Below are 14,705 nucleotides of genomic sequence, written 5' to 3'. Positions count from 1 at the left end.
TGGATTTGGTGGAGGTCTCACATCGATTGGAGAATGGAACAAGTGCCAGCGAGGACACTAGGTCCCGAAGGGGGCGATGTGCCAGTAAGAATGCTGGGTCCTGAAAGGGGTGGATTTGGTGGGGGTCACACATCGATTGGAGAATGGAACAAGTGCCAGCGAGGACATTAGGTCTCGAAGGGGTTGGATTGTAAGATCCCACATTAGTTGGGGAGGAGAGCAAAACACCTTTTATAACGATGTGGAAACTTCTCCCTAGTAGATGCGTTTTAAAAACCTCGAGGGGAAGCTCGAAAGAGCAAAACACCTTTTATAACGATGTGGAAACTTCTCCCTAGTAGATGCGTTTTAAAAACCTCGAGGGGAAGCTCGAAAGGGAAAACCCAGAGAGGACAATATCAGACGGTGTGCCAGCAAGGACGCTGAATCTCGAAGGGGGTGGATTGTGAGATCCCACAACGGTTGGAAAGAGGAACGAACCATTATTTATAAAGGTGTAGAAACCTCTCCCTAGCAAACGCGTTTTAAAACAAGAGAACAATATCTACTGGGCTGTTACACTCATGTTGTCGGTGTACCACGGAGAGAAGGGAGCGCGCATAGTATCATGGTATACATAATACCGTATCATAACATCATCCTGTACACGCCCGTACTAATCATAACAGTAAAGTATCCCAATGCACATGAACATACACAAGCTTGAAGTCCTCATAGTTTAAAATCATGACATATATCCATGATACGAGATAAATCTTGGTTCATTTCATACATAACATAATCATTTTGCATCATTCCATAATATACAACAGGATACCACACTTTCATGACATAGCACAGTTATCAACAACACAACATCTCAACAATATATTCCATAACATAACATAGTTACAACATAACAAACAAACAAGTAAACAATCACAACCAACAACACATACAAACACCATAGAACACGTACCATTCATACTTCAAACAAAGAAACGAACACAGAAACATCCTAGTACTAATGTTCCCACCGATAGTATTTCCTCTCACTTCTCCTTTTCTTAAGCTCACGAAACAACTCAACAGCAAGAGAAGCAGAGGATGAGAACAACTTACGTTGATGGGGTTTGAACAGAAGTCTAGACAAGTAAGTGTTGTAAAACGTATCCATCCACAGTCCAAATTGAAGCGCAAAGAAGCAGCTAATTGGCACAATAGCTATTGCTGTCACAGTGGTTGGTATCCACACATTGGTCCCATCATAGAGCATAAAGAATGTCGCACTAAACGCTATAACCATGCACACAATTGATATGAACAGCGACGCTATTCCAAACAGCAGCTTAGACGGCAATGAGTGCAAGAAATCATCTTCCGCATAACGTGATGTCAAAATCGATAAGAACATAAGAATAGAAGTTGAAGATGATACCAACGCAAATGCATCTGATATCACAAATATAGTGAACCAAAACTCACGTTGAAAAACAGGGGTGCCTTTATCATCATTGCCACCAGGAACTGTGAAAGCAGCAGCAAAAACAACAGTAGCTATCAAAGTTGAGACAAGCATACAAGAATTTGCTGTGTTCTTCATCCATTCTTCACCTTCTTTACGAAGATCTTTATGTTCTTTAGTGAATAACTCACTTGGTATTAACTTAAGAGACTCAAACTCACATTTGGCTTCACGTTGGGATGGTAACACGATCTTTTCTACTTCTTTGAACCAAAGTAACTCACGTTGCATTTGAAGGGCTGCTCCTGAGACTCTGTTGAGATGGTTTGGAGCGGCGAGTTTTGCAGCTAAATGAAGCATGTTGTACTTTTCTTGACCTGTTGTTCTGTACTTTGCTGAGAAGTCTTTGAGGCCACTTATCTCGTGGATTAGGCTGAACACATTCTCGAGGCGATTTTCCACGGCTACGTGAAAGACATTCTGGCCATTTTCATCATCTTCCCATGCGATGTTTGGGTATGATCGAATGAGGAGGATTAGAAACTCGACGTTGCCTGCTCTTGCTGCATCGTGTAAGAGTATTGTGGGATGTTTGATGAACTTTAACATCTTTTTTTCGGGTAATTCTCGCAGGACATGTCCCCATAGTGATCTAACTAGTTGATGAGCTAGTGTCTTCATCACTTCTTTCTCGTAGATTCCTCTTGTCCCTTTAGTCAAAATATGAAAGCAAGATTCAACCAATATGTTCTTAGACGCAATCAAATTGTAACGGTTCAAGTCCACCACTAGCCGATATTGTTCTGTTTGGACTTTCCCTTTTGGTCTTCCATTCAGTTTTTAAAACGCGTGTGCTAGGAGAGGTTTGCACACCCTTATAAAGAATGTTTCGTTCTGCTCTCCAATCGACGTGGGATCTCACAATCCACCCACCTATGAAGCCTAGCATCCTCACTGGCACTCGTTCCTCTCTCCAATTGATGTGAGATCTTTCAATCCACCCACCTTCGGGCCCAACGTCTTCGCTAGCACTCATTTCTCTCTCCAATCGATGTGGGATCTCATAATCCACCTCCGTTTGGGACCTAGCGTCCTTGCTAGCACATCGCCTAGTGTCTACCCCCTTTGGGGCCCAGCGTTTTCTTTGGCACACTGCTCGATATCTACCCTCTTTGGGGCTCAATGTCCTCGCTGGCACACCGCCTGGTGTCTACCCCCTTTTCGGCTTAGCGTCCTCACTGGCACACCTCCCAGTATCTACCTCCTTCGGGGCCTAGCGTTCTCTCTAGCACACCGCCAGTGTCTACCCCCTTCAGGGCCCAGCTTTCTCTCTGACACACTGCCTAGTGTTACCCCCTTCGGGGCCCAATGTCCTCTTTGACACACCATTCAATGTCTACCCCTTTTGGGGCCCAGCGTCCTCACTGGCACACCGCCCGATATCTACCCCCTTGGCGGCTCAGTGTCCTTGCTGGCACACTGCACGGTGCTACCCCTTTCGCGGCCTAGCGTCCTCGCTAGCACATCGTCCAGTGTCTACCCCCTTCGGAGACCAGCGTTCTCTCTGGCACACCGCCCAATGTCTACCCTATTCGGGGCCCAGCGTCCTCTTTGGCACACCGCCAAGTGTTACCCCCTTTGGGGCCAGTGTCCTCGCTGGCGCCTAGTATCTACCCCCTTCGAGGCTAACGTCCTCGTTGGTACACGGCCTAGTGTATACCTCCTTTGCGTCCTCACTGGTACACCGCCCGGTGTCCACCCCTTTTGATTGGAGAGAGGAATGAGTGCTAGCAAGGACGCTGGGCCCCAAAGGTGGGTGGATTGTGAGATCCCACATCAATTGAAGAGAGGAACGAGTACAAGTGGTTGGGGATTGTGACATCCAACATCGGTTGGGGAGGAGAACGAAACATTCTTTGTAAGGGTGTGGAAAACTCCCTTACCCAATGCGTTTTGAAAGCCTTGAAAGAGAGTCCAAAAAGAAAAGTCCAAAGAGAACAATATCGGCTAGCGGTGAGCTTGAGCGAGAAACAATAGCAATAAAATGAAAACTAACATGAGTTGATACGCTTCTTCCAAACACTCATCTCTGATCTGCTACTAATGGCAGATGGTTTCCTTGCCAAGACATGCAACGCCGTCTCATTATTATTCTTAGTGTCTCTCATAATCGCTAACTTAGGGTTCCTTTCCAGAATCTCCAAACTTATATCTACAAACAGAGAACATAATCCAAACACAAAGTAAGAACAAGCTAGAACACATAAGACACAAGTTCAGTTAATTTACCATAAAAATCACTATGAATGGTAGCAATAAGAAGCTCAATCTGGTCTTGAGAGCTCAGCTGCTTTCGATCAGTAACAGAGAACAGATAAGAAGCCATTTGCTTGCGTTGATACGATATAGCCATGAACAGGGGAGTGGCATTGCCAAATCCACGAATAAGGGGAAGATCTTTGTTCTTTTGCACCATAAGTTCAGCGATTCTTACAACACCTGAGGTTGCAGCAAAGCAAAGGGCAGTGTTTCCATGAGTGTTTACCATAGTCATGTCGTCTGGGGTCATTATGTTGATCAATTGCTCTACGAAATCGACGTGCTTGGCCCCAGCAGCAATGTGAAGAGCTGTCTCGTTGTCTCGCGTTATGTAGTTGCTTACAGCCCATGAAGGGTCCGCGCCTAGAATGGATTGAGCCTTCTCCCAATCTCCCTTGAGTGCAGCGTGATATAGGCTGATTTTTTTGGCAGCTGATTCAATGACCCAAATGAATATGAAACAACAAAATTCCATTTTTGATCTTAAACTCAAATTTTCATCATTCAAAGTTTTAATCTTTACAACCATTTTGATAATTTGAGTTTAAGGGTATTATTTGTAGGTAAGTCGTTTCGTTCGAGGCTCAACAACGTCCTTGTTGGCACACGTTCCCTTCTCTCCTCGCTAAGGGATGTCGGATTTCACAATCCACCCTTTTATGGGCTCTCGCAATCCACCCCTTTGGAGCCCAGCATCTTTGCTGGCACTCATTTCCTTCTCCCATCAATGTGGAACCTCCAATCCACCTCCCTTCGAGGCTCAATGTCATTGCTGGCACACCACCTCATGTCCACTCCCATTCAGGGCTCAGCCTCATCGCTGACACTCGTTCTCTTCTCCAATTGATGTAGGCCCCAATCCATTCCCTTTCGGGACTCAGTCTCCTCGTTGATACATAGTCCGGTGTTTGGATCTGATACTAACAACCTAAGCCCATCTAGCAGATATTGTCCTTTCTGGGCTTTCCCTCCTCAACTTCCTTAAAACTATGTGATAGAAAGAGGTTTCCAAACTCCTATAAAGAATGCTTAATTTCTTTCCTATGGGATTTTCCTCCGGCCAGACTGAGATTGGCCCTCGAGATCTCACAATATTTATTAAATATTTTTTTCAATTTATTTTGCCTTTTCATGAATTTAAAATTACTTGGAAAGATATTTTTAATTAGTCATAATCAATTTCAAAAAAAAAAAAAAAAGAACTGAGCTAAAATCACTTACTTGTCCTCAACTGTTTAGTTTCTTCATCAAGGGGTTCTTCAATGTCGACGGTTTGGGTGTCGGCCGTGGCGCAGTGGCTATTGATCTGATCGGCAGTGACTTCCAATTGAAAGTTGTCACCGATAGACGCCGCAAGAATGAGGTTGCGTTCGACAACCACCTCGACTTTCTCACTCAACGAAGAACCATGTTCAAGTTCACGTTCACGTTCTTGTTCTCGTTCTTGTTCTTGTGGGATAAGTTTGGGTCGAGAATCAATCGAATTGGAACCAGTTTCTGGGTCTTTTTGATCCTCCTCTTGTGGAATTGAGCCCACAATTTCCACTTCTTTTGTGCTGTTCATTCTCCTGAGCTCAAAGGAAGGAGAAAATGGCGAAACTAAGGTAAGTTAATGGCTGAAGTTCAAGCTTTTAATGTGTTATAAAAAGAGCTGAAAGCGGTGTGTGCATTGCATTTCATCCATAATGATCCATTGATCCAACACCTTATGTTTCTCTTTTCAATTCTGACCCACCATACAGCTACCACGATAGAAAATCTCGAGTGTTGTGTTAGTAGTGTCTCTAAACTTTTAGACCCTACGAGACTGAAGTTAGGGTATATGCATTCATGTTTAATAACGTCTCTAAATTTTTAGACCCTACGAAACTAAAGTTATGGCACATTCATGTTTAATAGTGTTTCTAAACTTTTAGAGCATGCACGACTGGAGTTAAGATAAATGCATTCATGTTTAATAGCGTCTCTAAACTTTTAGTGTCTATGGGGATTGTGGGATTAATTTCTTGATACAGATGCTTGAATTTGACCTCAAATGGTGAGAATAAAAAGTAAATTCTATACGTTAATGGGAACGAATATTCATTATAAAGGGTGGAAGCTCCTCCTTAATATACGCGTTTTAAAATTGTGAGGTTGACGAATATACCTAACGGGTCAAAGCGGACAATATCTGCTACAGTGGGCTTGGACTGTTACAAATGGCATTAGAGCAGCCAGGCACCGAGCGGTGTGCCAGCGAGAATACTAGGTCCCCAATGAGGTGGATTGTGAGATTTCACATCGATTAGAGAGGAAACAAAATATTCCTTACAAGAGCGTGAAAACCTATCCCTACTTGACCCATTTTATACGTAATAGGCCAAAACATACCACATTTACTACTAGTGGGCTTGGACTGTTACAAAAATGCTCATTTGAGTTCTTATATTTTTAAAAAGCGATCAACTTGGTCCACGTTTACAAATTTAAACGTAAATTTACACACAATACATAATTTAATATAGATGGATTTTTATTTGAAGAATATGGATACAATTTATCGATGAAAAAAAATCATCTCATTTTCATCGTCTTTAAAGATTTCACATTCAAACTTTTAAAGATGTGGTTACACTTCACGAAGAAAAAGAGAAGGTCATCTCATTCTTTTCCCGCTAATTATTGACCTAAATTTTAATTATAATAATTAAATTAATATTTTTATTAAATTTTAAAAATTTTACAGAAAACAATCGGTTGAAAAATTTGAAAAATTTTGTGTTAATTTATAAAAATAATATTAATTTATTAAAGATTGATTAAAAAAATTAATAGATAAGACACTAATTATTATTCTAGAAATAAATAATTGAATTAATTGACGATAGAATGTGTCTCACGTGGTGTGGTGCATTGGGATGGGCTAAAGTAAGGTAGACCTCACCCTCGTTTGAAGTGACACGTGGCGAAAAGTGATTAGCTAAGTGTCAAGGACTTCTAAATGATTGCAGTCCAGCTGGAACTCGGCTTTCCACGTCAGATCCCACTCATTTAAAAATGATAAATTTATGTATTACCAGCAAAAATTGCAAATTATAATTAAGTTATGGTTTTATTAATTTTTAAAACGTGGATTAATAATTTGTGATTTCTTTTTTAAAGCAATAAAAATTATATATTTGTTTTTTTTTTTTTTTTTTGCTTTTTTACTTTTTTTTGTTGCTTAGTACACGTCAGCATCCACTTTTGACTTTGGTGGCATTTTCCGGCTCCACCGTGTGTGATAAATATTGTCCTTTTTTAAAACTATTTTAATAAATATTTAAAATTCTATCTAAATTCTAAAATGTATATAAAATTAGAAATAATATTTTGGAGTTTAAAATTAAATAAAACCATAGATTAAAAATAGGTTAAGCGTTTAATGTTCGACCGACACTACCTTATTGTTATCTCGTCTCTCGATCTTTAACAATTTGCTCCATGTTCAAAACAATTACCGTTCCATTATTATCTCCTTTACATTTATAAATCAACGCCAAAAACTCTTTTCTATATAACGTTCCATCTCTCGTTCTTTGCAACCAAATCGTGTGATTCATCGATGCATTTCTTGCTTCTTTCCTAAGACTATCACTTTTCAACTAGATCAATTTTAAGCAACATAAAATTAGGGTTTTGCTCGGTATAGGACTTGACCAAATATCTCACGACACGAGCTAACGACAGTCATGCAGCACTTGTATGAAATTACCATCTCGTTAAGGACAAATTTTGTTGTTCATATGTCAAGGGCTGATAAAGTTTTGCGTGTTTCACAAACTCTTAATGTTTTCCGTAGTAAATTTGTATTTTGCTGGGAAAAAAGTTGTCTTACAAAACAACAGTTGCGTCTTAACCTATAGAATATGATTTGAGCCACTTTGAACGACAAATTTATAATCTTTTTATATGAGCATTGACCTCGAGATTTCTTGTCCTTCTACTCAATGAGTTTAGTAAAAAGATGAACCAAGAAGCGGAAAGCTTCATTAAGCCATAGGTCCACCATGTCCACACGCACATGTGCTCGACCCATCTAGACTGAACCTTATTCAACTCAACCCAACTATATCCGACGCACGCTTTTAGGTTTTTTGGCCCATTTTTGTATTTTGGCTTAACATAGGCAAACTTAATTGGCCCTATTTTTAATGTGTTCATACAAATTTAAAATTTAAAAATGAAAATCCCATTAAAATAAAAATAAAAAAAACTTTAATAAATTTAGTATAATATAATTTATGGTAAACTATATGTTATGTATAGTAACATAATAATAATAATAATAATAATACAAAATTAAAACATGTTGACAAATTGTTTAAGATTAGTTGACTTTCAATCTAATGTTGTGGACTTAGTTAATTAGAGAGGTAAACGCTGACGTGGACAATTGTATCCACTCCGTCGGTCAAATGTTGACTCTCCCGACGGCGGAGGTTCTCAATCACCGCAAACCCACCAGCCTTCTCATACTTTCCGGTCCCACCAACCACCGCAATTGGGGACTCCGGCGACCCTCTCCTGTGGACCCCAAAGAAGCTTATTGTGTCCTGGTCGTCGTCGTCGTCGTTATGTCTACGTAAGATCACCGTGAATGCAACGGTATGGCTAGAACCATCCAAGCTGCTAACAAAGTAGAAGCCTTGAGCTCTACCAACAACAGCCGATCCCAGCTCCTCACCGTCAGTCACCTCGTCGTCGATGGCCGTGAGCGACCCGAACACGACAAACTCCGGCTTCTTGTCGGTGGTTATCAGCGGGACACCGCCCGGGATTGGGAAATTGTTGTTTTTGGGCTTGGAGAATGGGAGGCCGGAGGAGGGCTCCGCCGCCTTGGACTTGGGTGTTGCTCCGGTGACCGTTCTTGCTGATGGGTGTGATCCACCCATAATATCATGCATGAAGAAAGATAGTGTAGGAGTAGGAGGTTGTGGGGCCGACAGGTGGAGGGTTGTTGCTGAGTCAGCAGAGGATAGAGCTGTGAGAAAGAGGAAGAGAGAGAGTGGAAGTTTGGCCATTAATTTAGGGTTTAGGGGAAATGATATGAGAGAGAATGGTTATATATATATATATATGAAGTTTAGGATGTAAATGAAGAGGATAAGATGGAGTTGGTTGTTTTTTTGATGTTTTTTTTGATGTTTTTTTTTCCCTAATGTGATTTAGTTGAATTACCTAAACCCTTTCAACAAAACTATTAATCGGTATACGGTCAAAAAGTTATTCGAAAAACGTTATGTGAACCTCTTCCTAGTAGACACGTTTTCAAATCGTGAGGCTGACAACGATATGTGATGGGCCAAAATGGACATTGTATGCTAGAGGTAGGTTTGGACTGTTACAACCGGTATAGAGCCAAATATCAAGTAGTGTGCTAGTGAGGACGCTGGACCCTTAAGGAGGTGGATTGTGAGATCCCACGTTGGTTGGAGAGGGGAACGAAGTAGACACGTTTTAAAATCGTGAGGCTGATAGTGAGGCGTAACGAGCCAAAACGGACAATATTTGCTAGCGGTGGGCTTGGGCTGTTACACGAGTCAGACATCGTGCGATGTGCCAGCGAGGATGTTAGGCCCCCAAGGGGGTGGATTGTGAGATCTCACATTGGTTGGAGAGGGGAACAAAGCAGACATGTTTTATAATCGTGAGGTTGACGACGATATGTAACGAGCCAAAGTGGACAATATTTGCCAGCGGTGGGCATAGGTTGTTACACGAGTCAGACATCGTGCGATGTGCCAGCGAGGATGTTGGGCCCTCGAGGGGGTGGATTATGAGATCCCACATTGGTTGGAGAGGGGAACGAAACACACACGTTTTATAACGATGAGGTTGACGGCGATACGTAATGAGCCAAAGTGGACAATATCTGCTAGCGGTGGGCTTAGGTTGTTACACGTTCTATTTCATTTCTTTCTTAATTAATATTGAAAATCATTTACCTAAACATTAATATTAAATTTACCGTAAGTTCTTGAAGATTGTTAGAGTCTCATGTTAGTTAATGTGAGGTCCCACATCGGTTGTAGAGGGGAACAAAACATTCCTTGTAAGAGTATGAAAACATTTCTCTAGTAAACATGTTTTAAAATCGTAAGACTAACAGCGATAGGTAACAGACCAAAATAGATAATATCTATTAGCAGTGAACTTAGACTATTACTATTATAGTTAGTCACAGAAAGGACATAGCTTTACGATGAAATTTTAATAATTCATATAATGTCTCAATTCAAAGTCAAGTAACCGTTATGTTGACTTTTCAACGTAAGTCCATTAAAAAAAATATTAAATTGGAAAACAAAAGGTAACCTACTAAATTATTATACATGAAAAAAAAAATATATATTAAATATAAAATTAAATATTAATTAAAGTTGCATCAACTTGACCTTCGTTTTCATTGAATTATAACGAAATAGCCATTTTCAAGTTGCATATCGTCATCCTTAACAACTACTTGAAACGTCCAAGCCTAGATAACCCTATCTAATAGATGTTCTAAATTTTTTTAATAAAAATTAGATTAAAAGCGTTTTTGATTTGAGACGAGTGGTTCAGGCAACTTCCTTTGAAATGGATCTTTCAAGGACACTACCGAAGACAAGGATGTATCGATATTGCACTCCAGCTCATGTGTTGGAAGTTCGATTATGTAATCCTATCTAAAACCTATGTCATAAATGGTTTAGCATGGACACAGGAGAGTCCAACGCTCAGGAAAACCTGGATAGATAGATGTTCGTGATGTTCTAATGGCATGACAACACATGGGTCAGTTTTCGACAGATGTGTCTGAACAAGCCAAGATGGTCGATGTGCCCCGAGACATGGAGACAATATTACGATGTATGAATCATGTTGTTGAGAGTCAATATGACAATGAGATGAGACGAGACGTTGTTGTATCGCACGCAAATGTTCGTCATTTTAGTTTTATAAGTAATATATAGAAACAAGAACTTTGCCTCAATATGAAACAACATATACACAACATAAAACATTTATAAATCATTTGGTTTGAAGATCATCACATTCAGTCTTGAGCTGTTGTTCAATCCTTGAATTTCCCAAAGCACATCTTTCATCCAACCAACCAATTATGTCTGCAAACACAATATCAATGTTTTCAACTGTCTCTCCATACAGCAATCCATGCCACATCTCTGGATATTTCTTCAAGCTCTTGTCCCAGCTCGACGCCTTCTCGTGGAGTTGCTCGCTCACCGATATATCGGTCACTCGATCGGCTTCCCCATGGAGAATCATGAACGGAAACGAAACCTACTTATTCATAACATATCAATCGTTAAACCACCACTGAACCCAAAAGCTTAAATGATCAATTAAAACAATGAAAAATGGCGAACCTCTTCGAGTCGTTGCTCGAGATCTAAGCTGATTCTGAGAAGTTCATGGCCAGTGTTCAAGCGAGGCCGTCCTTTGTAGCAGTAAGGATTGGTTCTTATCTGTTGGTGGATTAACATGCTTGAGTTCTAATGAACATGTAACGGACCCAGACCCACCGCTAGTAGATATTGTTTTATTTGGACTTCCCCTTTCGGGTTTTCCCTCAAGGCTCTAAAACGGGTCTGCTAGGGAGAGGTTTCCACACCTTTCTAAAGGGTGTTTGGTTCTCCTCCCCAACCGACGTGGGACATCACATAACACTTATGTGCTAAAAAAACAGAGGAGATTAAGAAATATTACCTGATGTCGGATCTCAGGAGCTTTGAAGGCAACATCAATGATATCTTGGGTTGGGATTATCTTCCATGTGGGTATCAAATTGCAAAGCTTTGTCAATATACTTACAACTATTGGGCTTGGCTTTACATCCTCTGCGATCTGCCAAAAACAGGGGAGTTTCCAAAAACAGGGGAATTTTCAAAAACAGGGGAATTTGTTACCTTTAAATTTAAGAATCATTCAAAGTTCTAAACATAAATTCAGCTAATTTTGAATGAGATATGGAATGTTCATACCTTACACATAGGTGCAACCAAGACAGCACCATCCCAATAATCTGGTTTCTTTCTGTGCAAAAACAGAGCCACTGCACCTCCCATGGACTCCCCTAATAGATATCTCATTTTCATCTTGTTCTCTTTCATTTCTGAGCATTCAAAAACATGTTTTTAATGAAACCCATATGATAATTTTGGATTAAAATCATAAAGATGGAAGTTTTTGGATGAAGAAGAGACCAGAAATGGCTGTGAAGTGATTGGAGCAATCATCCACTACATGATCAAAGCTTGTAATGTAGCCTTGTAAGCCGTCTGACTTTCCATGGCCTTCGTAATCGATCCCATGAACTGCAAAACCTGCCTTTGCCAGACGAACTGCGGTGCCTATGATTCAAATTGAAGTTTATAATTTAGTCTCAGTTTTTGGGTGTTTTGTGGAAGGAGATAAGTTTATGAGTTGTTACTGTTCATGGTGATGCTGCATTCCATTGCGTAGCCATGACAGATGAAGATCAAACCCTTTGGTTCCTGATTCTTTGGAATCCATTTGCACGTGAAAAGCTTCAACCCTCGTGTGTTCAATATATATTCCTGCAAATCCAAGCCAAAATTTAACCTGAAAACTACCACAACCCAAACACAAACAGCTAATAGATATTGTCTGTTTTGGCCGGTTACGTATTCCAAGTCCACCGTTGGTAGATATCGTCTGTTTTGGCCCTTTAGGTATCACCGTTAGTCTTACGGTTTTAAAATATGTCTATTAGGGAGAGGTTTCCACACCCTTATAAAGAATGTTTCGTTTCCCTCCCCATCCGACACTACCAGCCTCATGGATTGTCAGCTTTGGCCCGTTACGTATACCCGTAAGCTTCACGATTTTAAAATGCATATGTTAGGGAGAGGTTTCTACATCTTAATAAGAAATGCTTTGTTCCCCTCTCCAACCGATGTCGTCAGCCTCACAGTTTTAAAAGACGTCTGCTACGGGGAGCTCTCCACACTGTTATTACGAACGTTTCGTTCCCTTTTCCAACCGAGCCGTGAGCCTCACAGGTTATCCGTTTTGGCCCGTTACGTATAGTCGTCAACCTCACGATTTCACACCCTTATAAGGAATGTTTCGTTCCCCTTTTCAACCGACGCCATCAGCCTCACAGTTTTAAAACGTGTCTGTTAGGAAGAAATTTCTACACCCTTATAAGAAATGTTTTATTCCCCTCTCCAACTGATATCATCAGCCTCACGGTTTTAAAATGACACCCTTATAAAGAATGCTTCGTTCCCCTCTCCAACCGATATTATCAGCCTCCTGCTTTAAAACGTTTCCACTAGGGAGAGGTCTCCACACCCTTATAAGTAATGCTTCGTTCCACTCTCCAACCGATATGGCTTTCACAAAACCCGTAAACCAATAAACATCCTATAATCTTAACACGAAAAACAACAACAAACATAAGGGCTAACCTCTTCATAAGCAATACCATCAAGTGTTTGAGCAGCCTACAAGACATTCAAGAACATGTCAGACAAAGAGAGAGAAAGACACAGCACAGAACAAGAGACAGAGACAGAGAAGGGACAACCATGGAGAAGAATCTGTCAGAAGAAGAGGAAGAAGATGATTGAAAACTTTTGAGCTGAAAAGCGCAGAAGATTAGATATTTTTAAAGGCAGCCATTGAAGAACAAGAAGAAGTGTTGAATGTGAAAGCATTTAATGCATCAAACATTCAAAAAGAGCAGGCGAGTTCGTCCACATGTCAACTTGTCCGTGACAACTTTTCCTTGTCAGCTTCAAATGGGTTTGGATTCATTAGCCTTAACATAACCAAAGTGACAAATATCTCACCATGAAAGATTGCTCTGTTTACGTATACCTTAAGGGACTGCATTTCTTTTGGTATTGACCGGTCGCGATACCTTAGAGAGCGGGTGTAACAGTTCAAGTTCACTACTAACAGATATTGTCTTTTGGGCTTCCCTTTCGAGCTTCACTTTTGAAACGTGTCTAGGATTCCACACTCTTATAAGGAATGTTTCTGGGATCTCACAATCCCCCACCCCTAGTAGATATTGTTCTCTTTAGTCTTTTTCTTTTATACTTCTCCAATTTTTAAAAAACGTCTACTGGAGAGATGTTTACACATCTTTATAAAGAATGGTTGTAATAACAAAATGAGTATCAATACAGAGTTGGAAAGGACAGTTAGGAATAGGATATTTGGTAATGAATTTGAGATTATCCAAAGAAAATGACGATATTTGTGGGCGATGCTGACTTTGTAGCTACCCGCCAGCATTGACTATCACTGATTAATTAGGCATTTATTGTGGCTAGAAAGTAAGGATGATCCAACCGTGTATGAATTATTATCTCCGTGTTGATATGGTTCGTATTTTGATTGAGCCTTCCCAGAAAAGGTGATGAATAGGCACGTTTAAGTTTCTTATGAACACTCCACCCACATCTTTCTTCTTCTTCTATCTAAATTTGAATGTGGATTAAAAATATGTGAGATCTCACATCGGTCGGAGAGAAGAACGGAACATTTTTTATTAGGGTGTGGAAACTTCTCCCGGTAAATTCGTTTTAAAGCCGTGAGACTGAAAATAGACAATATCTATTATTGATGAGTTTGGGTTGTTAATGGTATCAAAGCCAGACACTAGACGATGTGTCAACGAGGATGCTGGTGTTGTAAATTGTCAGACAGATAAATTGTCGTAATTCTCATTTATTTTGGTTATTAAATCTCATTTACCCATTTAATTTATAACCATTTTGATTAATATTCTTATACCATTTAATTCATAACTATTTTGATTAATATTCTTATTTATTTGGTTGAGAATTAGTATTGTTATGTGTTGATCACAGTATAAATTCTTTGGGAGAAGAGAACTTTGTATAACTATGAAGGAATGCTTAATTGTTTCTACTTC

General features: G+C 40.1%; 2 protein-coding genes and 1 pseudogene across 3 annotated transcripts; all 3 read right to left on the bottom strand.

Moving 5' to 3' along the window:
• Positions 1–859: 859 nt before the first annotated feature.
• Positions 860–5,497, bottom strand: LOC111802454 (uncharacterized). 2 transcript variants are annotated; one of them, XM_023686830.2, is made up of 5 exons: positions 4,985–5,497; positions 3,734–4,195; positions 3,501–3,656; positions 1,666–2,154; positions 860–1,506 (listed from the first exon to the last, which is right to left on the bottom strand). In XM_023686830.2, exons 1-5 carry the CDS (start codon positions 5,325–5,327, stop codon positions 1,004–1,006), a joined length of 1,953 nt encoding a protein of 650 aa, XP_023542598.2. In that variant the 5' UTR covers positions 5,328–5,497; the 3' UTR covers positions 860–1,003. The 2 variants fall into 2 exon arrangements, with proteins under 2 accessions (XP_023542598.2, XP_023542597.2); XM_023686829.2 differs by having other exon boundaries at positions 860–2,154; positions 4,985–5,494.
• Positions 5,498–8,051: 2,554 nt separating this feature from the next.
• On the bottom strand, positions 8,052–8,808 carry LOC111802157 (dirigent protein 24 pseudogene; annotated as a pseudogene).
• A 1,882-nt stretch (positions 8,809–10,690) lies between these two features.
• On the bottom strand, positions 10,691–13,471 carry LOC111802541 (caffeoylshikimate esterase-like). Its single transcript, XM_023686948.2, has 8 exons — positions 13,347–13,471; positions 13,228–13,263; positions 12,225–12,351; positions 11,998–12,144; positions 11,776–11,906; positions 11,501–11,638; positions 11,161–11,259; positions 10,691–11,074 (listed from the first exon to the last, which is right to left on the bottom strand). Exons 1-8 carry the CDS (start codon positions 13,347–13,349, stop codon positions 10,802–10,804), a joined length of 954 nt encoding a protein of 317 aa, XP_023542716.2. The 5' UTR covers positions 13,350–13,471; the 3' UTR covers positions 10,691–10,801.
• Positions 13,472–14,705: the final 1,234 nt, after the last annotated feature.

This window comes from Cucurbita pepo, chromosome 9 (genome assembly GCF_057944985.1).
Source record: "Cucurbita pepo subsp. pepo isolate OVF chromosome 9, ASM5794498v1, whole genome shotgun sequence".
NCBI lineage: Eukaryota > Viridiplantae > Streptophyta > Magnoliopsida > Cucurbitales > Cucurbitaceae > Cucurbita > Cucurbita pepo.
Note: the sequence above shows the minus strand (reverse complement) of the source record. Positions and strands in the feature narration are given on the sequence as shown.